Source organism: Hyperolius riggenbachi, chromosome 3 (assembly GCF_040937935.1).
Source record: "Hyperolius riggenbachi isolate aHypRig1 chromosome 3, aHypRig1.pri, whole genome shotgun sequence".
NCBI classification, from domain to species: Eukaryota; Metazoa; Chordata; class Amphibia; order Anura; family Hyperoliidae; genus Hyperolius; species Hyperolius riggenbachi.
The window spans coordinates 173,572,477-173,599,771 of NC_090648.1; the positions used below are offsets into that span (position 1 = coordinate 173,572,477).

Consider the following 27,295-nt stretch of genomic DNA (forward strand, 5'->3'; position numbering starts at 1 on the left):
CCATTGGAGCAGACACTGCACTGTCCACTATGGTTGCCAGTTGGCAATCCAGTTCAATGAGAACAGAGCCTAAACTCTTCCTAGAATGTTTTTCCTGTAATAAGAAACCACTTATTTTTCCTTTTTTTATTTAACCCTTTTATAAAGACACTGGGGAAGGTGTTGGAAAGCTCAAATGGTTTTACACAGCATTGTTCTGTTTAAAGTGCAAAAACTTATACATACCTGGGGCTTCCTCCACGCTGATGGCTCCCTCGTCGTCCTCCTGTGCAGCCTGCATCCTCCTCAATTTGGGCCTGAAAGTCCTCCAGTTGGGGCCAGTTGGTGCAGGTGAAGTCCAGCCATGCGCACGCTCCTGTAGTTGGGAGCGCTCTGCGTCTGCGCAGTAGGCACAGAACTGGACCCCACTGGAGGACTTTGGGGGCCGATTGCGGAGGATCCAGGCAGCACAGGAGGACGACGAGGGAGCAATAAGCCTGGAGGGGGCTGGAGGAAGCCCCATGTATGTATCATGTTCCTTTTAACTAGTAATCCTGTTGTCATCCTGTCTGCTATTATAAGCCTTGTTTTGGGTTTAGTTTGGATTTCAGTCCAGAGGGGATAAAAAGGAGAATGCAGAGCTGCTTATGCTGGCCGTGCTGTGTGGTTGCGACTGAATCCTGGTATTTGCTGGACAGAATTTTTTTGTTTTGTCGTAGAAAAGACAATTCACATACAGAATGCTGTGCAGTCAAATGTGCATTTAGCTGTCTATAGGGAGCTCAGCTTTAAACAGAAACTAATTTATTAGGCAGTGCCATGTGTCCTCTGACCTCCTTTCAAGGGACAGCAAGTTGTGACTGTATGCAATTACAGCGTTTACTATAAAGAAACCGCCCTGTAAAATAACACAGATTTCAGAGGCTGAGCAGTGCACACTGCTCTGGCAGCCCTGTGATAATGCTGCATTGCATAAATCAATATCAGGATTTGAAAACAAGGACATTGAGTGACTTCTTGTCGTATCGGATAACTTAGCACTAAATATTGATCCTTTAGATAACTCTACCTTGCATAACAGAAGAAAGGGTCTGGGAGCATTGCCAGCTGGGGAGGAGGTGCCAAGTAAATAACCTCTCCAGTGCTAAGATTTATGATACTACAACATACATAAGGACACTGCACCATAAGAAACACACCAATAGCTATTGAGTCCCTAAAACTCAGGATTACAGATATAGCTGAGAAAATTAGGAACTAATTTTTCATAATGAATATTCCACCTACAAGCCAAACCTGCAACCTAATAAGCGTGACCCTAAGGCTCCTTTTACACATGCCATTGCAAGGCAATAGGGCCCAGCACACTTACCCCGTTGTGCTAGAAGTGCTCAATTGGCTGCTGAACCGCCACAAAATCAACAGCTTGTGTCAGACTTCCGCAGCCACAGCGGACGTAATGAAAATCAATGGGCAACAAATTTTATACAAATTTTAAATATGCTGGCAGTGGCAGTGTGGCGTGCATGCACGGAATGCTGGGAATACAACAGGTAACCCAGAAATCCCAGTTATGAACTTCCTGTCCAGCAGGGAGTACATCACATGGCGAGGGGGAAGGGGGGGCGTGCGTGGGGGGGGGGGGGAGGTCGTATTCTGCCGCAGGGTCATATGAATGACGTTTTGTGCTTTGTGATGTGATGCGATGGGGGCAAAGCATCATACTGCAAACGCAATAGCCAGGTCTAAAAGTTGTCTAAACAGAGACCAAAGTATCATATATCCATAAATATAATCACTGCAGGACTACTGTCTGTTAGATTGTATGCTGTGTTGTGGTATCGCAGAGCTACACTTAAAAGTCCCCTTTGTGACCAGGCATCTTAAAGGACAATTGACCTGAGAGGGATATGGAGACTTCCATATTTGTTTCCTTTTAAACAATGCACATTGACTGGCTGTCCTGCGCATCATCTGCCTCTAATACTTTTAGTCATTACCCTGAACAAGCATGCAGATCAGATGTTTGAATGCATTTGTTGTATGCTTGTTTCAGGTGTATGATTTAGACACTACTGATGCACGAAAGATTAGCAGCATGCCAGGAAACTGGTATTGTTTAAACAAAACAATATGGCAGCCTCCATATCTCTCTCATTTCGGTTGTCCTTTAACTAGTTCATCACTAAGGGGTTTTCCCCTTATGAATAAGAGCAATTTCCACATTTTAGCGCTCCACGCTTTCATTCGCCAATAACTTTATCACTACTTATCACAACAAAATTAGGCTTTCTTTGGGTGGTATATTTTGCTAAGAATTATTTTGTTCTAACTACATTTTAACAGGAATAATAACAATTATCCTCTATAATAAAACCCGTGTCCCTGCGTCACGCTGTACCTGCGTAGCTTAGTCCAAGCTTTTTGCTACTGCGCATGTGCGCAGCACAAACCCAGCCTCACAGAGACAGGACGAAGCCATGGAGCTGGGCAGGTGTGTGAGCGGGCGGCCGGGTGTGCGGTGGGCGTGTGCGCGGCGAGTGCGCACGTGCGTGTGGCTGGTGCACGCACACATGCAGTAACCTGTGGCGGGCGGCGATGAGAAACAGAGCCCGTTTTTAAACGGGCTTGGGTCTGCTAGTTTTTATATATTTTATCTAAAAATAAATAAAATGGAAAAAAAAATATTTCTCAGTTTTCAGCCATTATAGTTTTAAAATAAAACATGTTAAGGGAATAAAACCCACACATTTTATCTGGCCATTTCTCCTGGTTATTACAACATTTAAAATATGTCCTTAGTGCAATGAATGGAAACAATATTTTATTTGGAAATGAAAGTGTATATTTTCAGTTTTTCATCCGGCACTAATTACAAGCCCTTATTTGCAAGAATAACAGTAGTATACCCTCATGACATACATATTAAAAAAGTTGAGTCCCCAAGGTAACTTTTTATGTATTTTTTTTAACTGCTCCGTTTTATGTATTTTTTAATACAGTGTTTTATTTTGGTAAATTTGCAATGGGAGGTAAGGGGTTAATAATTTGGAATTTTATGTATTTGTATTTAATATTATATATGTAGGTGTAATGTTACTATTTAGCCACTAGATCCCCCCCAACTTTATTACTGTGAACTGTGAATGTACACAGGAAGTTTAGCGTGTGTGTTTTCACTTTCATTTTCTCAATGGCCACCAGCATCAATCACAGGCACTTTGATCGGTGAAAGAGAACTGTGTTCCCATTCACTGATCAGTGTACAAACGGGCGACAAAGAGAATGCACGGCGATAGACTTATATACGCCCCTGGGACTTTAGATTAAGTCCTGTGGGGTGTAGAAATACTTCCCTGGGGAGGGGGAGCGAACTAGTTAACGTGTCTAATGGCTTAGTAGCTATATTAGTCTGTCCATAGCCAGTGCCTTCCCAGGGCCGCCAATAGGGCATCACAGGGGTGATAAGTGTATGGGGCTTGAGGGATTCTGGGGCCAAACGGGCCCTACCATGAAGCAAAGTGAAGCACCTGAAGGCACTTATCAGACACTTGATCAGAGCTGCAAGTTCTGAGGGGGGTGCTTGCTGGTACAGTATAATATAGATTCTGAATGTCATTCAATAATAGCACCAGCAAAGCACGTAGACATTGCTGTCTCTCACACAGACCTCCTGACTCCCCTGTTGTGAGCGCATCTTCTCATTATTCAGGCTTACAGATATAGTGCGCTTACACACTACATAAACATGTTTTTGAAACAGATCTGTATGGAGGAAATTAATATCATTAGATCATACAGTATAATGTACATTACATTGGAAGTAGCATATGATAAGAGGAAGTTGATTGGATGGACACTGAATCCTAAATGATTTTATTGTTATCAATTCTCTTTAGTAGCACATCTGTAAGACATGCTCAGTCCTTGTGTCCTTCTGCTGTTCCAGCTCACTTCTTCTTCCATTCAGGCCTAGTGTACACCAAAACCGCTAGCAGATGCACAAAACGTTAGCGGTTTTGGGTGCGGATGAGTGAGTTTAGTCCCAGTGCACACCGACCGGATCTTGATGCGATCCGCCGGGATTTCATCGGCCGCATCCGCATCAGCATCTGCGTGGCTAATGTATCTCTATGGGCTGGTGCACACCGGCGGTTTTAGGTTTTAAGCAAACCGCAAACGTGCAGCAAGAGGCACGTTTGCAGCTTGGTAAAAACCTCAAACCGCCGGTGTGCACCAGCCCATAGAGATACATTAACCACGCAGATTTTCAGGCGGATTCGGCCGGCGGATCCTCCCGGTGTGCACTGGGCCTTACTCATCCCCCTGATTTAACTGGCAGATTTATAAAGCTGAATGAATTAACATTCAATTAACATTCAAATGAAATGCTTTTATCAAAACTGCTCCTGGAAATCATTTTTCATTTTTTTTTTATAAATAAGTATAACTCCTATTGTAAATAATAATATGTTTATGAACTACTTTGGTTTCAATGGTAAATCCATATCAATTATCAATAATAGTGGCTTTATAAATATGCCTCATCATATACTTTAATGTTTCTTGTATAATAATACAAACAACCACATAAAACACTAAACTATTAAAAAATATAAAAAAAAAAAAAAGTACCCGGAAGCCAATGCTACATGTACACAGGAAACATTCGATTTTTGGCTTCATTTTCCTCAGTGTAATTTATTCTATTAGAGTCCAATTTCTAGATAATCTGCTCTCTAGACATCAATCTGTCGTCTCATTATGTTTAGGTTTAACCACTTTTAAGCACTAATACCTTCCAATCCCTTATGCTGTTTACCAGTTACTATTATCTCAGCTTAGCAGTGCTGTCTTGTGGCAGAGACTGGGCTGCTGTGGTTACACCATGACACTGCTTGGCTGAACTGCCTCTGCAATAAAAATAAAAAACCTACAATGGCTATTGAAATGTGGAGCCAGCAGTCATCCAATCAAGACAATCATTGTGCCTGTGACACTCTCCTCGCATATAACAGCAAGCAACTTGCATGGATATAATATCAATCATTTGAAACGATATTCCTAAATCACATCAGCCAGGAATATAGTAAAGCCAAGCAATAACGTCACTTGTGTTTCATTTAAAGGATATTCAAGGTGCATAAGATTGTAAGAACAGGGAGAGCAGGCATATACAGGGGCAGTCCGCATGCCCACCTCTCTCCCGTTCACCTCTGTCCCTCTCTGTTTTCTCCTAAACGCCAGCAGAAACTGCTTCTGGGTCGGCTGGGTCGGCAGCAGTGCGCAAGCGCTAGGCCTAGGGGCCTGCGCCACTGATCACGCTCTGTGCATGAGCACTATGAGTCAACTTGTAGTGTACATGCACAGAGTGATCCTGGCCATGGAAGCTCGATTGATGATGCGCACCGCTGGGCCTAGCACTTGCGTACTGCTGCCAACCTGGCTTTTAGGAGAGAACTGAGGTGGACAGAGGTGAACGGAGGGAGTGTGGGCATGAGGACTGCTCCCTGTTCTTACAATCGTATTTGCCTCGGATATCCTTTAAGTAAAATAATAACAATCTTAAAATAAAATTAAACATTTTGTTTAAAATTTATATTTTTAGAAACATCATAGAAAGAAAATGTCTGCGGGAAGGATCACACTCGTGTGTGGAGGAACCGCAGACGATTCCCCGCAAGATTTTTGCCACACAATATGTGTGTTTTGCCTGCATTTTAACGCAGGGGTTTTTAATGAGGAATCGCATGCATTGTGCGGAAAAGTAGTGCAAGCTGTATCTTTTTGGTAATGCTACATAGAATCGCACATGGCTCCTGAAAACTCAGAGCCCTATAGGAAAACATCAGTTGCATTTTCATATGCGATCTAGCATTGCGGCAAAGCGCTGCAGATTTTCACAAGTGTGACCGCTTCCTGATACTGCAGATATTCAGGCAAAAAATAAAAATGTATGTACATTTGAGTTTCATATGAGTTTATAAGAAATTATTTACAAGAAGCAAGTGATGTTAGTGGCTGTTTATGTGTTGTGAATGTAAGGCTCAAATGAGCACTTCTCAATTCTGTTTCACTACCCCTAAGCAGAAGCTCTGTCTGTTGCACCATTCCTCAGCTGGCAGCCCTTTCTGCTTAGAAAGCAATCCAGCCCTGTATCTTCTGCTCCGGCGATTGATAGCTCCAGCCTGCAGAGGTACCAGAGAACGTACGCTGCTACACATAATGAAGTAAACTCATCTTCCTGGAGCCTGCGGCTATTATCAACCACACTGTAATTTTTCATGTCATCTGCATCTAAAGGAATGCAACGAGATGCTGAGGTGAAATAAATGACAATCAGAAGAGCTGAGATGGTAATGCAGCTGCTGTGATTGCCAGAACCTGCTTCATCAATAAAACTGAGATTTTTCTCTTTATCCTAACCATCATCAAAGGGCCTTAGTACATCGCTGGGTTTGATTGGTAAGTATCTGAAGGGTAAATTATAGGCAGACAGGTGCATCACTACAGACTGTCATCTGTTTTCACCTCCTCAGTAGCCTCTATTTCTGTTCTGCATTTAATTAATTCAGGAGGTATTAGAATTCCCCTTCCCCCAAAGTAAATCCTGCACACCACCATCCCCCACTTCTAGGCTCCCTACTGTCCAATAATGCTGCCGTCACACTATCAATAGCAAGGACATTAATGTAATAAATATATGCCCAGTGGACTATATGGCAGACCACTATTACCTTATTTATTGAATTAAAACAAATCTTAAAATAATAAACTATATCACAGTTATATATGATTCACACTTTTTTCATTTTGTGATAACAATATGTATTAAAAATGTATTGCCATAATGGTTTATGAACCTATGCTGAAACATATCCAGTAGTAGATCTGACAGTTACCTTGGTGGGTAGAGCCTTCTCTTTTTGTCTGCACTGGCACTAAGTGTTTCCTTGCCCATGATGAATCCAGCTGCTACAGACCCGGCTCCAACCACTGCCAGGAGTCCAGCTGATTTCCTGGAGGACAGGATTCTGGAGAAGGTGCTGGCCATGGTGGTGATCCTGAAACACTAGGAGAGTGGTGGAACAAGAGATCCGGTAGACCTGCGGAGAGACCAAGGACGAGGGAGGGAGAGAGTGTGAGAGGCTGTGTATGAGAGAGAAGCAAGCAGAGGCTGTGGGGGAGGACGTGATATGAATAGAAACCACTCTACTAAACAGGCGATTACAACAAGATCCAGTGAAAGCACACATGCACAAGATGCTACAGCCCAATGACAATTCAAGCTAGCCCCTCTGTGCTTCATCATCACAGGATACAATGCAGCACATGCATTCCACACTGTGATGGGACATAAGAGTTTTATCAGACATTGGCATGAATTAGATGCTGCATTTATACTGCAAGAATTCAGTTACATTCCATTCAAGGCACAAATCGCATAGTTGTGAGGATACCTGAGTACCTGATATGCTGTATCATAAGCATGAACTTTATAAACAACATGCTCAATACTTACATCCTTAAATCTTAATGGGCAGTTTATGACAAAAAAAAAAGATTTTAAGATTTTCTTTCTGCATAAGCTACTGACCTTATGGTTCCATTTACATTCTTCTTTTTGTCATGAGATTTATATACCTAATGCTACATACACGCTTGAAAGATTACTGAAAGATCACCGACCAATTTTACCACCTCCCATGTAGTATGAGAGCCATACCTACACAGTCTATTCTGTTGAGCTGAACTCCTCATCAGATAAAAAGCTTTGCATGATGCTGTACACAAAGATGCTGTACACATGCAAAAGATCAGTATCTGCAAAGATCAGTTTCTGCAAAATGCATTCATAGTCTATGATATCTACAGATCTCATACACACCTTCTTTAACAGACATTCATCTGCAGATCAGATCCACAACAATAGATTTTCAGATCTGAAGATAATTGTCAGATCTACAGATGAGATGAATGTTTGTTAAAGAAGGTGTGTATGAGATCTGCAGATATCATAGACTATGAATGTATTTTGCAGGAACAGAATCTGTTGCATATGTACAGCATCTTTGTGCACATCATCTTGCAAAGATGTTTATCTGATGAGGAGTTCAGCTCAATACAATAGACTGTGTAGAAATGCTCTCATACTACATGGAAGGGGATAAAATAGGTCTGTGATCTTTCATTAATCTTTCAAGTGTGTACTCAGCTTTAGTCTCATAAAAAGTTCATAACAAGTGTATTTTGATGCTTGTTTGCACATGAATGCTTTTGTCAGCTTTGCAGTATACAGTAAATATGAATAATCTCCATTGGAAACAGAATTTATGCCACTCTCAGAGCCTACCCAAAAAATTGATATGGCGGATTTTCATGATGTTTGTACAGCATAAATATAGTGTAAATGTAAATAACTAACACAATAAAGGCTGGTTTGTTTTACAAAACAAGGAGGTCTAAATGATCCAAATGAGTTATGTTTTATATAGATCGCCTTTCAGTGGTCTCTGATAATGCATTTGTTCAAATCTGATGCAGTCTTGTCTGCCATATGGGCTGTCTGTTAATCTAATGTGTGTTGTAAAGTGTTATCCTGTCTGCATATCAACTGTCCCCGTCATAGAAAAGTGTCTGTCGTGTAATTCAGTACCTTTCATCGCTTCCATTGCAGTATACCAGCCATAGAAGAAAGATGTCTCACCAAGAATGAGGAGGGCGACAGCTGTCTGTCCTTGAACATACATGGACCTAGTATTCTACTGTATATTGTGAAAAACAATACACGTATATGTGCATAAGATGTATATTTGTCACAGAGTAAAATGCCATATAATTTTTTCCCTATGTCGCTGTCACTTACAGCATGTAGTAAGGTTTTACAGATCTGACAGGTTTTGGTCAAGTCCATCTCTTCATGGGCAATTCTTAGGAATTATATTTGTTTCAAAAGCACCCCCTGGCTTTGGAATTGGCACAGTCCAGCTGCCAGAATAGTGTGCACATGAGGAGAAAGGCTTGAAAGCATAATTATATAGATCCTTTTCAGGGGGTGCTTTTGTAAAGAAAAAAACAGTAATACTTAGAATCCCCAATGAGGAGGTCAGAGCTGACAGATTTTTACTGCCTACTGTAAGTGACAGCAACATAGGAAAAATACAATTTATAGTGCATTTTACTCTGGGACAAATGCACATTTTATATGCATGCATAAACTGGTATTTTATATTTTACAGTTCTTCACTACAGTGGTCCTTTCACACATTTAGTCAAACCAGCTTCTACCTGTTTTCATGAGCAAGAGAACAATAACAACAAATCTGATAGACATTTTATGAGAATGTGGGTGTGTGTGTGTCTTTATTGAAAAGTCATCTCCACAAGCCTGCATAGAAGAACAAAACAAGTCTGTTCATACTTATGAGTAAATGGGTAAAGGTAATTTGAAGTAAGATATTGATAAAATATACATATTGCCTTTATCCAGCTTAGAGTGCCATTCACAGTTCAGGTAACATGCACAACTGACCACCAGTTACAGAGGTTGACATTAGCCCCTTTCCCTGCCCAATATATACAAACATAAATGCTTTGCCAAGATGGGCGCATATGCTCATAAGGCTGAATGCCCTGTAGGATGAAACATTGTGGCAGCACATCCAATCACCTTTATGTTTGTGGACAGACTTATTTCAGTCTAGTTAATGACAGCATTGTGTGTAATGCAGTTTGGAAGTAAGGATTGCATTTAAGCAGGAAAACAGTAAAATACATCTAATCCCACAAACACAGGGTATGAGGGCCAAACACTGTACTTGCAATTTATTAACCACTGAAAGTGAAACAGGAGCAAGACAAAGAGTCAGAGATTTGGAGGATTTGTATGCATAAACAATAAGGACTAATAAGATTGCCAATATTAATATTGCTCAATGGGACATCACATAAATTAGGACTGGACAAGGAAATGATGCTATGGATACATTATTACTGAACAAGGAAGTGGTGCTATTGATACATTATTACTGAACAAGGAAGTGGTGCTATGGATACATTATTACTGAACAAGGAAGTGGTTCTATGGATACATTATTACTGAACAAGGAAGTGGTGCTATGGATACATTATTACTGAATAAGGAAGTGGTGCTATAGATACATTATTACTGAACAAGGAAGTGGTGCTATGGATACATTATTACTGAGCAAGAAAGTGGTGCTATAGATACATTATTACCGAACATGGAAGTGGTGCTATGGATACATTATTACTGAATAAGGAAGTGGTGCTATAGATACATTATTACTGAGCAAGGAAGTAGTGCTATAGATACATTATTACTGAGCAAGGAAGTAGTGCTATAGATACATTATTACCGAACATGGAAGTGGTGCTATTGATACATTATTACTGAACAAGGAAGTGGTGCTATGGATACATTATTACTGAACAAGGAAGTGGTTCTATGGATACATTATTACTGAACAAGGAAGTGGTGCTATGGATACATTATTACTGAATAAGGAAGTGGTGCTATAGATACATTATTACTGAACAAGGAAGTGGTGCTATGGATACATTATTACTGAGCAAGGAAGTGGTGCTATAGATACATTATTACCGAACATGGAAGTGGTGCTATGGATACATTATTACTGAATAAGGAAGTGGTGCTATAGATACATTATTACTGAGCAAGGAAGTAGTGCTATAGATACTTTATTACTGAGCAAGGAAGTAGTGCTATAGATACATTATTACCAAACATGGAAGTGGTGCTATGGATACATTATTACTGAACATAGAAGTGGTACTATGGATACATTATTACTGAACAAGGAAGTGGTACTATGGATACATTATTACTGAGCAAGGAAGTAGTGCTATAGATACATTATTACTGAATAAGGAAGTGGTACTATGGAGACATTATAACAGAACAAGGAAGTGGTACTAAGGATACATTATTACTGAACAACAAAGTGGTGTTATGGAGACATTATTACTAACAATGATATGAAGATATAGCGATTGTAAGGGTGAAACCATATAAAGAGAATGTAATTAGGAGAGGGATTATTTTTTGAGGATTTTTTTGTTCATAAACTGTGAGGTAGATTCCCTACACTGCACTAAGCAGAATAGCGTGTAAAGTCTTGTGCATTGCATTCTGCTCTGCTCGTCATGCGATAAGACTTAAAGAGGAACTCCAGTGAAAATAATAATAATAAAAAAAGTGCTTCATTTTTACAATAATTATGTATGAATGATTTAGTCAGTGTTTGCCCATTGTAAAATCTTTTAAATCCCTGATTTACATTCTGACATTTATTACATGGTGACATTTTTACTGTTGGCAGGTGATGTAGCTGCTGCATGCTTTTTGGCAGTTGGAAACAGCTGTAAACAGCTATTTCCCACAATGCAACAAGGTTCACAGACAGGTAACTGCCAGGAGTACCATGGTCCTCAGAGTTTCTTGTGGGAGAGGTTTCAGCACAATATCAGTCATACAGCACCCCCTGATGGTCTGTTTGTGAAAAGGAATAGATTTCTCATGTAAAAGGGGGTATCAGCTACTGATTGGGATAAAGTTCAATTCTTGGTCGGAGTTTCTCTTTAACGCACAATATTCTGTTACTATAGTTTACTGAATACACCACTTAGTAATAAAAGTCACAGCTGCAGCTGTCCTCATCACTGTTTGCTCCAATAAAGTTCTGCAGCTACAAATCCATGGGCCCCAGTGCATATTTTACAATGGGTACCAACCCAGCAGCAGCGTATCTATAATTGCATGATACAGATCACCATAACCAGCTTTCCAAGCGCAGGCACCATGTGAGAGAAGTGTGTAGAGAAAAATAGAATGGTTTGTTAATGGTTACCGCTATTCAAAGCACATAAAGTCATTAAAATTATAGCAACAATAAAGGTCTAATGCAACCACAGGAGGAGGGCCCAGCATGGGCTACTCAGATCTGGGGTCCTGGTGCAGTTGCACCTCTGCATCCCCTACTGTTACGCCACTGCTCCAATGACAAATGGAAAGATGTTACTGGTACTCATAATTTTGTTCCCACAGCTGTTATTGGATTTTGTTCCATTATAACTATGAGCACATACAAAGCTTTCTGTGTATCATTATTTTTTTAAAGAGAACCTGAACTGAATAACATTATTTAAAATAAAGACATGCTGTACCTGCAAATGCATAATACATATTTACCTCACTGTCAGTTTCTCTCAGAAGCTCCCAGCTTACAATAATGCCTTCCATTTCTGACAAAATGTTGTCACTACTTAAATATATGAGTTGCTGTCAGTTATAACTGAAAGGACAACTGATGAGCAAGGTAATGTCCATGTTTTTCTATGGCTCAAGCGGGCAATATTACAGTTTAACAGTGTGTTGACCAGGAAGCTGTTATGGGGTAACTGCCATTTTCAAAATGGAGGATGGAGATTTCCATTAATCACAGTGGACAAACAGGATGCAGGAAAGGAGAAAGAGATTAATGAGTAGACTACACAGGAGGTAAGTATGACGTGTGCATGTTTATTTTGACTTTTTAATTTTCAGTTCAGGTTTGCTTTAACCAACAAAAAAAATCGTAAATTTAATTTTTTTATGGAGATAATATGTTTAAACACTCAGCTGATGTACGGTGGAAGAAAGTAATTAATATTGAAGCATAGTTAATCTGGTGGCATGTTACATCAGCAATGGACTTGACAAACAGGGCAGCAACAATTCACCTCTGTTTCAGATGATGAAAAAATCCCAGATTACATCAAAGCTATAATTCACTTAACACATATATTTGTAAAAGATTAAACACAATATTGGATGTTATTAGGGTTGCAAAGATAATTTAGGTTTGTATTATTATGGGGAAGTTAAAAGCATGAGCTCATCTGCCAGAGTAGATGTTCCCAGCATGGAGGTCAGATTGTGTTAAGATCTGAGTGTTTTTTGTGAACTTTTATTTTAGAACCGCAGCTCTGGACAGCACCGCTTGGCACTGTTCCACAGCACTTGTCTATGCGCCAGGAGACAGAAAAGCCCCGAGGACAGCAGACAGTTCAAATATTAGATCTGAAAAAAATACTAAGGGCCCATAGACACATCTGTAAATGTACATAGCATATGCACACACAGTGTGATACATTTCAGAATGTAAATCAGAGAGAGGAAAGATTGCACTGTAAGTGGGCAAACACTGACTAAATAATTTATAAATTAATATTGTAAAAAAATACGCAATTTTATTCACTATGTTATTTTCACTACAGTTTTTCAGTCTGAGTATCTACAAGCTTTTGTAGCCTGTAGAGAAAAAAAAACTCACATTTCTGGCAAAATGTAATGCACCAATTGTATCCTTTCTTATGGCTGACTGGGACAGGCTCAAAAACATCCTCAGCAGGAAAACATTGGCAAGAGTAACATTCATACATTTTAATTATTGATGAATCTTTACAGCATTTGTGTAGGATTTATGGCGCAACTTGTAATTCAATTCTGTGATTATTCATGTTTTACTTCTGCTTTTTGCTTTAAAGAGAATCCGAGGTGGGTTTGAAGAATATTATTTGCATACAGAGGCTGGATCTGCCTATACAGCCCAGCCTCTGTTGCTATCCCAAACCCCCCTAAGGTCCCCCTGCACTCTGCAATCCCTCATAAATCACAGCCACGCTGCTGACAAACAGCTTGTCAGAGCTGGCTGTGTTTATCTCTATAGTGTCAGTCTGCTGCTCTCCCCGCCTCCTGCAGAACTCCAGTCCCCGCCTGCATCCCTTCCCTCCCTGCTGATTGGAGGGAAGGAACGGGGGCAGGGACCGGAGCTATACAGGAGGCGGGGGAGCAGCTGAGACTGACACTACAGATGTAAACACAGCCCCACAGCACGGCTGTGGTTTATGAGGGATTGCAGAGTGCTGGGGGACCTTAGTGGGGTTTGGGATAGCAACAGAGGCTGGGCTGTATAGGCAGATCCAGCCTCTGTATGCAGATAACATTCTTTAAACACACCTCGGGTTCTCTTTAACCTACACAGAAAGCATAATCACATTATTATGACCAGCCAATCAAATACAAATGGATGACATGATCACATTGGTTACCTGCAGCTAAAGATGACAAGATTTGCCCCTAACTAGAGCATTTCCACATTCTGTGCAGATTCTTTCCTTCCCATCAGTATGTCTCCAGGAACCTTATTTACTAAAGAATTCCCAGACATCACCATGCATTTGTTGAATTTAATGCTGTCCATGTTTGCTGGTTCTTTTATGAAATCCCCCTAGCAGATGCTTTAAAATCTCAGGCCATGTCTCAGTAAATCAAACTTTAAGTGTCTTAGCAACCTATTGCGAGGTCAGAAGATTCTCACAGTAGGAAGTAAAGATTCTGAGGTCGTATGCATTTACTGTAATCTTGGATGTTTCAGCTTTGGGATTAGGAAGTCACTGATGTCAGCTATTTTACATGATACATCAAACTTCCAGCAGACAGTAGAGGCTGATCAGTGTGCAGACATGCCCTGCATTGTTGTATCAGCTGGTATAAGCAATGAACAGTCAGTTGAGAGGTTGAGCCATACAAAGACAGCACCTTTTTAGAAAACAAGCAAACAGCTACTAGACAGGATTTCCAGACCTGTCTAAAGCTCCGTACATACATGCGACTGCGGTAATCAGAACAAACAACAAACAACAGGTCAGCCAATAATTGGTTAACGAAAATGGTAAAAGACAGCAATTATAGTCCATGTAGACTGATATCTCGCTGATAATCGTTCATACCGCAAGATGCCAAACGATCAATCCAGGGGCATTGCTAGGATCCTACACTTTTGGGCACACCAGATGAAAAATGGGTGTCGCCATACACCAGTATGTGGGTGTGGTCATGGGTGGAGCCAAAAATTACATGAACTTAACAGTGGTCTAAGCAGGCCTTGCTCGGCAAAATGTTGGATGAAGCCCCCCTCTCCAGTAAAAAAATGCAGCATATCACACAAATATGCACTTACACACAACTAGGCAGCGTTACCTGGCTTCTGTGCTGGCTGGTCTGGCTTTCTGCTGTTCGAGCTGGCCTGCTGTCAGTCCCCCCATTGCATTCCCTGACCTTCTAGTGGACCCCCTCCCATGCTCGAACGGGCCTCCCATTGAGGCACCACAACAGTCAGCATCCCCCCATAGAAGAACCACTGCTTCCTGCATGCCTCCATAAAGGCATCACAGCACTTAGCATGACATCACAACACCCAATATGCCTACATAGAGGCACCATAGCACCCAGCATACCCCCATTCCTGTGTGCTGTGGTGCCATGCTGGGTGCTATGGTGCCTCTATGGGACACTCTGGGTGCTGTGTTGTGCCATGCTGGGTGCTGTGTACTGCAATTCTGGGTAATGTGTGGTGCCATGCTGGGTGCTGTGGTGCCTCTACTCTGCCTGGGGGACATCCGGGGCACCTCAGAATAGATCCGGGGCTTGTGCCACTGATCTTTGGGGCTAGCAACGCCCCTGGATCAATCCATTCAAAATACTCACGTGCTGCGAATTCCCCACTTCGAGGCCCTAATATTCGTGCTTCCAATAGCATTCCGATTGTGAGAGCGTCGCTGTGCAATCGCTGAATTTAAATGTGCTGCAACATCGTTTGCTCATCCCTAACCATCGAAGATCACCCGTTTTCTGAAAACCACAGACGCATGTGTGTATGGAGCTTATATAGCCCTCCAGTTCCCAGGTAACACTCACATGAAGATGTCTTTTAATGAACCACTGATGTAAGACACACTCTAGCTGCAAATGCCTAGATCAAGCAGTTATTTTCTTATGTCTGTGTCTGTGAGTATAAAAGGTTCTGTTACAAGCCAGGGTTCAGCCTTAATAAATGAATGTTATAGTAACTGTCAGTGCCAGGATGTTCAGGAATAGTTTCCAGCTTATCTTGAGTGTAGTTCAACAACCTCAAGCACTGGAGAATAAAATAATTTTAATGGAAATATTACTGATCTCAACAAATCTTTTACAAATTGCAAGTACCAACCATGCTGTGCGTTATTTATCTCCAAATGTGTAGCATAAAAAGGTTCTACATATCTGCTATTCTTGCATTAGTTACTTTGCAGCAAACTCCAGGATTTCTTCCTTTCCAATAGAGCCAAACGTATTTTAATATTTGTTATTCAAAGAGATGTTCTTTAGTGTAATGCACTGAAAAAACATCCTTCCTGCTGCCTTTTTTGTGTACTGGGTCACCTTTCTTCACTTGAGTCAATGGGCCTGATGCACCAATTAGGGTAAAAGGCAATTTTACCATTTCTAACACCTGGGGTGCACCGCCCGCTAACCCATTAGTGCCACGCATGTTGCTGTGTTGCGCATTACACCACATGTTACCATAGCATCATGTCTGTTAACCTGCTAACTTGCTAATGGGTTAATGAGCATTATTTTTGGTAAAATTGCAGTGCGCTACCTGTGCACGCTAATCTTACTTTTAGTTGGTGCATAAAGCCCAATATTTTCAAAAATGTGACATAACTGACAGCTCCAAACAAAACTGTAAAATAACTGGGTTAGTATCCATTCATACAGGTAATGAGAGCCCCACATATTATTCAGCTGTAGTGAAGGTAGCCAACCAGAGCATATATTACTAATATAAATTAATTTAAAAAAAAGTAATTATAACTTCCACTTTTCTAAGACAAGAAAAAGGGACACTTTTTGGTGCATACATATTTGGGCTAAAGACATGCCTCCTCTACACCTTCATCACACCTCCAAAAACGCACGCTTTGAAATATTCATGAATAAAATAAACATTTGTATTCTTTAAATGGGCAGCACGATGGCGTAATGGTTAGCGCTCTTGTCTGGCTGCGGGTTCGAATCCCAGCCAGGGCACTTTCTGCAGAGTTTGTATGTTCTCCATGTGTGTGCGTGGGCTTCCTCTCCGGTTTCCTCCCACATCCCAAAAACAGATAAGTTAATTGGCTTCCCCCTAAAATTATCCCTAGACTAGGATATATATACTACATGATACATACATAGACGTATGAGTTTGGTAGGGACTAGATTGTGAGCCTCTCTGAAGGACAGTTAGTGGCAAGACAATATACTCTGTACAGTGCTGTGGAAGATGTCAGCATTATAGAAATACTAGATAATAATAATTGTAAGGAAATTTAAGCATAAGTATATACACTGTCAGCAGCCATTTTGTTTCCCCTGCAGCCATCTTAAGAATCCATGTATAATATAGTGAGCTTCTAGTTTAGCCAGAGTTTGAAGCTTCTATCTGTCATGCTACACTGCTTTCTCACTTCTTCAATTCTGTTCTATCTTTGTCCATCTCTTCAACGTACAGGAAACTTTTATTGTGCCACTCTGACACCTGTAGAGATGTCATGGGTTATGCTGGGAAAGTCCTCTCATGTATTATGTAAATCTTGTATCATGTAAATCGAGGACTGGAATTTCTATGTCTATTGAGTTTGCGCAGGATGTACAAATTACTGTATAAATATAATGATTCAAAGGCAATACAGGCAATCTGCTTATCAGCCACAATCTGTTTCTGTGTGTCTTTAATTGCGGCTGACCAGATTCAAAGCCAGTACTGGTAAAGAAATCACAGAGTATTATTTCTAGGTTTTCTAGGTCATCACTGAAGGTCCAGTGGGTCTGTAAAGTGACCACTTCCTTTCAGCTGGGGCTCTCGTCCTGGGATTCTTCGAACGCCTCAATTCATGTAAGTACTAATTATGTCTTTATCTTGATTGAAGACTGTTTATTACTTATATGAATTGTTGTGGGTGTCGAAACAGGCAACTCGGGGTTTGAATAGTATTCAGACTTGGGGTCTAAAATTTTGATAGTATAATATATAGACCTTAATTTAGAAAAAAAAGGGGGAGAGGGATGACAGGTAATAGGTTTGACTTTTGATAAGTCTAAATTTGACTTTTGGTAAGTCTAAATTTTCGGACTTTTTAGGTAAAAGTCTGAATGAATTGGGTGTCAGATTTTTTTGGGAAAAATCTGTATATTTTGGGTTTGATCAACTCATCAAATATGCTTCTTTGGGAAAGAGGCGCAAATAGGTTTCTTTAGGAAAGAAACTTATTTTCCTTTTGGTAAGGAATATAGGGAGTTAGAGGGTTTTGATAGGCACCATAGTACATATTGATTATGTGGGTTCAAATACTTTGTGATTTCTAATATATGTTTGTCTGGTTGTCTGCTTATCTTATCTGTTGCATAGAAGTATAAGATAATTTGTTGATTTTTGTTTTTCATTTGTGTGGAACTTCAAGTCCAAATCATTATATAGAGTGATTTGGCTCCACTGTATTGTGTTCTTCACTAAATAATAGATTGGGTTTAAAGAGAATCCCTAGACTTGAATAATATATATAAGAATCCCTAGACTTCAATAATATATTTCTCTACTAATACAGTAACCTGAATAGATGGCCAAGAAAGTATATTATAAATTTGAATTGGGTGAGGAGGGCCAGGACATTGTTAAGTTAATTCCTGCCCCTACTGTACCAAGGACCGAAGAATTGGTTAGAATTTGCCCCTCATTATTATTACCGAACAGTTGACTAACAACATGTGTTGTATATACGTATGGTTGCGCAAGCGATGGTATAAGATTCTTACTGTATTTCTGAAAGATGGGTCATTAAGATTTAATATTAAGGACGCTCATGAAATTCGGATGAGAACGGTCACTTATCAAAATCTACAGTATAAATTCTATGTACGTACAAAACTGGTTTCAGATGCCACATTCAATAAATATCTGTTTATACTGACCGTCAGAAATTATCTGAATTACCCATGGGTCATTTACTATAAGCTTTTTTGTAACAGAACATTTCCGAAATACAGTAATGTAATTGTTTCCTGTAAATTAGGATCTAGTTATAAAAGGACATGTATCATAATGTATTCATATGTATTATGTACAACCTGACACATATGTGTGTAAATTGGGAAATTGTAGTTAGTACATGTTTGTGAGATATATGATAGAGAGGTGATAACTGCAGGGACGTAGCAATAGGGGGGAGGGGTACAGAGGTACTGACCGTACCCATGCCTTTGGTCCACAAGGGCTCCGAAGGGTCCACCTTCTATCACAGTATTAGCCCTCTATTGGTCCTGTAGTGGTAATAATTACTTCTATAGATGGTTTGAACAATAGCAGTCCTTAACACACTGTTCCCAGTGTGTCCCAATCCCCTCCTTGCACCCCTGACACTCTAAATGTCTTTGGTAAGTTTTGGCGCGCTGTATCAATTGCCCTGTATAGAGTTCTTGGGGGGGGGGGGGCCTAATGTAAAACTTACACCAGGGCCCTCAGCTCCTTAGTTCACCCGTGAAAGTGTGTGTTGAAACCATGGGTATATCTGCCTCAATAAAATAGATTTTCTTCTTTCTCATCTTTAAATTAGTTGTTAGCAAATAGTTAATTAGGCAGATACACACTCCTATAGGTAATGATTTTTAGAGGTAATCTTGAAATAATCAGAAATACTTAAATTGTCGTATTAAATAGTGTTAGAATTCCCCTGTAAGTTTGAAAGGGTTAAAGATGAGGACACGTCATTTTTAAGTGATCTAATCTGCGCCCGCCAACATCTGTGTGGTGAGGAAGTAAAAAGTTTATTACTTTTTAATCTAATGGGGTCTAACATTAAAACATTAGATTAATTAAGAAACATATATGTCCGTAGATGTGGAGAAATATCAGGTATTTCTATATATATACGGATGTATTTCTTGATAGTTAGAAATAAATGAGTTAAAATTGTATTGAGATATCACTGTTATCACTGTTAAGGAGATATTGTATCTGATCTTAGATTTGTACAACTATGAACGCAATTTTGAGATCCGTCTGCATGATTTGCATATAAACACTGAATTTCCTGTATTCGAGTTTCTGTGAGTAGTATGCTGTCACTGCATAATGCTTTAGCAGAAACGCCATTTAAAGCTTCATATATGGGTCCAGGTCATTATTGTGATCATTTCCTGTAATTAATAAGAAAATATGTTTTTTTTTAAGCCCAAAACTCTTACAAGTCAATTAAATTAAATTAAATCCTTACACTCAGCATAGGAAAATAAGTACATTTTTCTTAGCCTTAGGAAAATAGCTTAGTTTAATGCTTGAACCTTTTTGACAAACTGCAGAATCATTTGATGTTGATATGACAATTATTTGGATGGATTTTTGGATTTTTGACTGAATTTTTCACTGTTCTGAAGACTCGAGGAAAAAATACACTGTTTAATTTTATAGTGTAATGATTAGAAGCTTTACCTCTGGCAGAATTTTAATTTCAGTTCTGCTTGATCTGTAGGTCAGTGTCTGTTTAGTAAGGAGGCCTTAGCCTAGTCTCTGTAGTGCTGTTCTTTGTATGTGTACCTATAGAAGTGTGTCTCGGGGACAACCATAGGTATAGTACCTTAAGCAAACTATGGGGAAAAGGACACTACAGATGTTCTTTGTATGTCTGTAGCTTTAAATCTAAAAGGGGACCCAACCCTATTACAGGGAGACAGTGCTGGCCACTGTTCTGCTGTACTGTGACCCTGCTCATATTAGCCTTTCACTAATTCTGACCAGACATTAAAATAACTTTAATGTATGGTCAAAGAGGGGAAAGAGCCCGCCCTGCCCAGGCCTAGTGATCTGTGTCATGTCATTTCATGTAGTGGTGTAGTAAGAAGGGGTAGGTAGATATCGCACTAGGGCCACCTAAGTTCTTTAAATACATCACTATTTAGGGTTTGGTATGATTGTGGAAAGTATGATGGAATGAGAGTGTGACTTGTAATGGAAAAATGGGAATTCATTATGGTGTAAAAATTCATTGGGAATTTATCCTCTCTGCCATGTATGGAGTCACATACTCGCACGGGTACAGCGACACGACGTCATGCGAACGGGGTATTGCGAGAGATCCGTTAGGATCATAGAAAGATCCGATAAGTATGTTTTGAAGTTCATGGTGGAGAGTATGAATCATAGTAGTATTACAAATACTAGGAAAAATAAATGACTTATTGGATTTTTGGGAAAAACAGGATGCTCGCACATTTCTCTTTATTCTTTCAGAAACAACTTGCCAGACATCTATCCTGAGGAGGATAAGACTGCCTGACCAGAGTCCATCCGGAAGTAATCCATCCAGAGGAATCCATTCCGAAGGGAGTCTCTGACCAGACCAGAAGCTATCCTGAGTCTATCTTTACAGAAGGATTTCCTACTGGATCCACTGTTTTGGGTGAAATAGTTCGACTAAGGCCTGAATTCCAAAAAGAGACTTTTTCATCAGTTCCATAGTTGCGTGTGTCATCTGTTGAAGAATGGAACAAGATCTGGATCTCAGACCCAGGAAGATTGTATGGATTGTGGGACATTCTTATGTGTATTGGGCTCGTAGGAAAGCTACGAATAGTGACTATGGGGAAAACCTTGGGTTATCTAAAAATAACTTCATGATCTATTGGTTCAGTATTAGAGGGATGATTTGGAATATGTTTTTTGGTAGGGTTACTTCTTTAATGCGGAAATTTCCTATGCCAGACATTCTTATTTGTCACTTGGGTGGGAACGACGTGGGTAAAGCTAACACTATTGATTTGTTACACCGCATGAAATATGATTTTATGCGCATTCATGAGATCATTCCCCAATGTGTGTTGGTTTTTTTTGAAATCATTCCCAGACGGGTGTGGATTTTTCCCCAAGATAGATTAAGGGCCATTAAGACATTCATTAATAGGGCATTATCTAGATCCCTGCCAGCTATAAGGGGTTTTTCTTATTGGCATAATAAGCTTGAGGGTTCCCGGCCTAATTTATTCCGCCCGGATAGGGTTCACTTGTCTGATCAAGGATTGGATATTTTCAATGCCGATCTTAGATCAATGATTGAATCAGCTGCTATGAGGGGTGGGTCACTATATTGAGGATATGATAGAAAGAGAGCTAGTTGTAAGTCACATTATGGGTTACTGCTTTCTGAATAAGTAACAGCCTTCATCTCTGCTATATCATCCTTTAGGAAAGAATTAGGATTAGGTTTTTGTAAGTTAGATAATGGGTTGATATGTAATGAGCTGATATTTTTATCTCAATTACTAAATAAGGCCAAATGCTGAATAATCCAGGGATTTTTTCTGATTGCCATTTTGGAGTCAGGAAGGAATTTTCCCTTTCCGGGGCTAAATACACTATGCCTTATAAGGGTTTTTCGCCTTCCTCTGGATCAGCAGTGAAATGGGCCGGTATGGGGTTTTTTTTGGTTAAACTTTATGTACACACATCCTTCTTCAACCCAGATAACTATAAAATTGTATATTTATCAGTCAGAAATATATATATATATCTACATACATATGCATACGTGTTGTTACACATATAATTCAGCAGGCCTGATCTCAGTGGGCAATTTTCAGGGTACAAGTCTCCTATTTTTGGTACCTTGGTCTTTAGTAGATTCAAGTTGGCCATAGTTGTCTTGCTAAGTTTTTCTAGAGTATTATATTTTGTCCTATCCTGATTGTGAATATAATTGATGAGTGCCCATATGTTTGATTAGCAGAGTCCTTCTAGTATAGTCAAATCTGAAGGTAGCCATCATTACAGTTGTCCTGTTAGTCCTGAACTGGAAAGAGTATCTATGGCAGCGGTTGCTATTAGTTACATCTTTTTCTGCTTTGATTTGTAGGGTGTCTGTATAGATATTTACCATTACTGTGGTAAAACGTCAATTAGCTAACATTCCCTTTCCTTGTTAAATCAGAGTTATATCTGTTTGTCTGAACAAGCATAACAGGATTTTGGTCAGTATGATTGGTGCAATGGACTACAATGTCACAGCAACACAGTTGCCTTGAGCAACCGGATTGGTATATTTAGTATGGGATAATTGGAAGGCCAGAGATGTTGAGGATCTCATGTAGCTTTATTCCCTAGATTTCTGCTGTGATCTGTATTCCCTTTCACAAATGTGTCCTGGGCTGAGGCCTGTAGCTACGTTTTGACCTGCTTGGTGAGTTCTGGCAGTACTCCTGTATTTCTGATCTCAGCCTCTGTACTCTGGGCATTAAGGCCTGAGTATGATTGTAGTTGGGTTGGTGTCCACCTGGGTTAACAGTAGTGTGTGACCTAGAGTAAAGGATACAAAGATAGTTTGGAGTACAGTGGCTGATGGAAGATGAGTGGCCTGCCATGCCTCACAAACGGGTTGTAAACTAAATTGTCAAGTCAAGACCACCCTCTCACAAATATAGCCACCTTATGCATGCGTTAGTTGCTATCATAAGGGTTTTTTGACCTTGGCCTACCTAAGGCCTAGCATTTAGAAAAGCCTTTTTCTAGACAGGAGCAGATGGAAGTTTCTCTTGGAATAAGTGCTGATATAAGACAGTTTCTTTCTTGTGTTGATCTGAGAGAAATATTCCTGCTGCAGGCTAAGTTATACACATGAGTGTACCCTCACATGCAGTATGCATAAGATTTTTGTTAGATTACATCAAAAAAGAGAAGTGCAGACAACTTTTCATGTTATGTCCATTATTTCATTGGAGGACTGTGACCAGAATTTTGCCCACTGATATGGTAGTTCTGTATAAGGCTAAATAAGTGACATTGATATGATTATCTTTTTTCATAAAATTAGATTGGCATCCCCCAGGATACTAATCCTTGGGGGACAGCACTAGCATAGTCTGTGTAGCCATTTTTCCTTTGGAAAATGTCTAAAAAGGAGGGAATTGTAAGGAAATTTAAGCATAAGTATATACACTGTCAGCAGCCATTTTGTCTCCCCTGCAGCCATCTTAAGAATCCATGTATAATATAGTGAGCTTCTAGTTTAGCCAGAGTTTGAAGCTTCTATCTGTCATGCTACACTGCTTTCTCACTTCTTCAATTCTGTTCTATCTTTGTCCATCTCTTCAACGTACAGGAAACTTTTATTGTGCCACTCTGACACCTGCAGAGATGTCATGGGTTATGCTGGGAAAGTCCTCTCATGTATTATGTAAATCTTGTATCATGTAAATCGAGGACTGGAATTTCTATGTCTATTGAGTTTGCGCAGGATGTACAAATTACTGTATAAATATAATGATTCAAAGGCAATACAGGCAATCTGCTTATCAGCCACAATCTGTTTCTGTGTGTCTTTAATTGCGGCTGACCAGATTCAAAGCCAGTACTGGTAAAGAAATCACAGAGTATTATTTCTAGGTTTTCTAGGTCATCACTGAAGGTCCAGTGGGTCTGTAAAGTGACCACTTCCTTTCAATAATCACGCTGCTCAAGTCTTTTTTTCCAATTTTCCCTTCATATTTGAAGATAGGCATAGTCAGGGCTGGATTTCTGGAGAGGCCACATAGGACAAACTTCGTACAAGTTTATATTTATATATCAATCTTTATTAATCCTTGTGCAATGTTTCACTGAGAAAAGTGAAGGAAGTGGCTAAATGGACACCTGTTGCTTCTGCTGGTCAGACTGGAGGGGCAGCACAGAGAATCCTGGCAGACCGGAGAGTAGACAGATGTCTTACCATCCAGAACTCTGAGACTGACAACCTACTGTATATAACCAGCCTAAGAATGAATGTACCTTTGTGTTCTGCTGGCTGACAATCATTAACTAACAACCTTTATATTGTCTAGAGGTAATGCATGATAAGAACTGAATCACATGCATAATCTGCATTTATATAATAAATGTTGTGCTGCCTGACAAATCAAGTGAATGTATTTAAAATTTATTGGCTTGTTAAAATGAACCTGTCACTAGGTGTTAGGTGACAGCATGTGACCTCTGTGTACGTGATATGCTGGCATAGTTTGTCAGCAGACGTTTTTCTATATGGCACAGAGGGCTGTGAAGCCAGAGAATCTGAGATACCAGGCAGGGCAATATAATAAAGACAATTCAAGTAGGTCAATAATAACGCTTAACCTAGATCCTTCTTAGTCTTCCTGTTGAGCTATCACTGTGGTGGGCAGCTTCACTAGCCAATGATGAGGCTGAAGTGGTGGGAAAGAGGTCAAGACGAATGTTCAGAAGGAATGGGAATTACTGTAGACGTAAACTTTAACTGGAACTCAGAGATTTAGGACCATTCTGTGAGACATGTGATAGCTTGCTATAAGCTCAGTATTACTGAAGCATAGTTACATAGTTATTTTGGTTGAAAAAAGACATACGTCCATCGAGTTCAACCAGTGCAAAGTACAACTCCAGCCCGTCCCCCACATACCCCTGTTGATCCAGAGGAAGGCGAAAAAAAAACCCCACAAGGCATGGTCCAATTAGCCCCAAAAGGGAAAAATTCCTTCCTGACTCCAGATGGCAATCAGATAAAATCCCTGGATCAACATCATTAGGCATAACCTAGTAATTGTAGCCATGGATGTCTTTCAAAGCAAGGAAAGCATCTAAGCCCCCTTTAAATGCAGGTATAGAGTTTGCCATAACGACTTCCTGTGGCAATGCATTCCACATCTTAATCACTCTTACTGTAAAGAACCCTTTCCTAAATAAATGGCTAAAACCTTTTTCCTCCATGCGCAGATCATGTCCTCTAGTCCTTTGAGAAAGCCTAGGGACAAAAAGCTCAGCAGGTCACTTCAGCGCACACTCTTCCCCACACTGCGCCTGACCTGGGCGCCACCATAGACGTAATGTTAATATGTCTATGGCCGCGCAGCAGGATCTTAAAGTTAATTCAGGTGCCAGCAATTGACAGGCCCGAATTACTTCTCCCTCTGAGTTGATACAACTCGGAGGGAGTATAGTATTTAACGCTGCACGGTATTTCAGTGGCAGCCGGGTGAGCCGTCATTCAGCTTGCCCTGTGCCCAACTGACCGGGCAGCGTGTTAACCACACTATTTCATCCAACAAGTACTTTTATTGTTAAAAGTTGAACTACATTTACTGCATATTTTTGGATTTCTTTTCTTTGCTAAGAAAGATGTATCTTCTTTGTATGAGTTGCTTTTGTCATATTTGACTTCAGCTGCTGGAAAAGCATTTTCAGTGACAAATGGAGATATCATATTTGTTGTAAAGTAATATAAAGATGCTCTATTGAAATGGTGAACACATGACTGAAAGCTGACAAGACTCATGAAATAGCCTCAAATGTAGTAAGAATAAGGAAAGGGTATAAAAAATGTATTAGAAAACAGACAGGAAGAAAATACTGACTGGAAAATGTTAGGGTAAATGTGTGTCCACCATGGTTTTCAGGCTACATAGGGGTGGGCTAGGTGTGTCAACTCTGACCCTAAGGTATATCAAAAGGCTTTTCCATTTGAGTTCCATTGGTACCTTGAAAGCTGTATGGGGAGCACTAAAAACCATGCCCATTATTGTGTGTAATTTAAGGCAGGTAGGGGACCCCAGGTCCCTAAATACATTCCATTCAAATAAAGATCCTATCATTTGTTACAGCCTTCAAGGAGTCAATGTATAACAGGTAGAAGATTAGAACCGTCTAGCAGAATGTGCTGCTCCGGCTTTGTATAGCACAGTTGGTTGATGAAGGTACCAAATGTACCACAGTAAACAGCTATAGGAGGGTACATGGTGCAAAAATGTGGAGTAACTAGAAGAACCCTTCTACTTCTCTGCAACTAACTCTGGATAGTACTTTGTTGTTCTGGTTAGAGAGGGTGAGCCACAGATAGTAGAATGCCCCATTAGCCCATTAGTGAGAATGTTTTTTTGGAAAGATAAACTATATTTCTTTTTAAACATGACATAAAACAGATTTATTAGATACTCTTGCAGTTCTTCCCTCAGTAATTTATATCACTTTAAAAATATGTCACAATTACTACCAAATTAGGCTTTTTCTATCACTTTGACATATGGACAACAAATATATATGGCATTTTACAAAGCCATGCTGAGTGAAAGATGCATCTAAAAGACAATCCAGATCCTTACAAATATGTAGTTGAGATTCTTGTTTGTTTATTTGTTTGATTTTTATTAAAGATACAGAAATAAGTACTGTCAGTGTTGCTCATTGACTGTTCATTTCATTGTGAAATTTAAAATAGCAAAAGTGGAGAGAGTTTACTTTAGATTGTCAGCTTGCAGGGTTCTCTCCCTTTTGTGTTTTGTAAGATGCTGTACAGTTTGTTGATCACTATACATTTGTCATTTTTGTCATTATTATGATTACCGTATTTTTCAGAATTTAAGACGCTCCGGAATATAAGA

At 39.9% G+C, this 27,295-nt stretch overlaps 1 protein-coding gene across 1 annotated transcript in view; it reads right to left on the reverse strand.

The window, feature by feature from the left end:
• The window catches only part of LOC137563172 (creatine kinase U-type, mitochondrial), a 55,659-nt gene that overhangs the window by 19,722 nt on the left and 8,642 nt on the right, over window positions 1-27,295 (reverse strand). Inside the window, exon 2 of the mRNA XM_068275287.1 lies at window positions 6,882-7,085. Within this exon, the coding sequence (XP_068131388.1) occupies window positions 6,882-7,033 (152 nt within the window). The 5' untranslated portion in view covers window positions 7,034-7,085. The remainder of the gene's footprint in view (window positions 1-6,881; window positions 7,086-27,295) is intronic.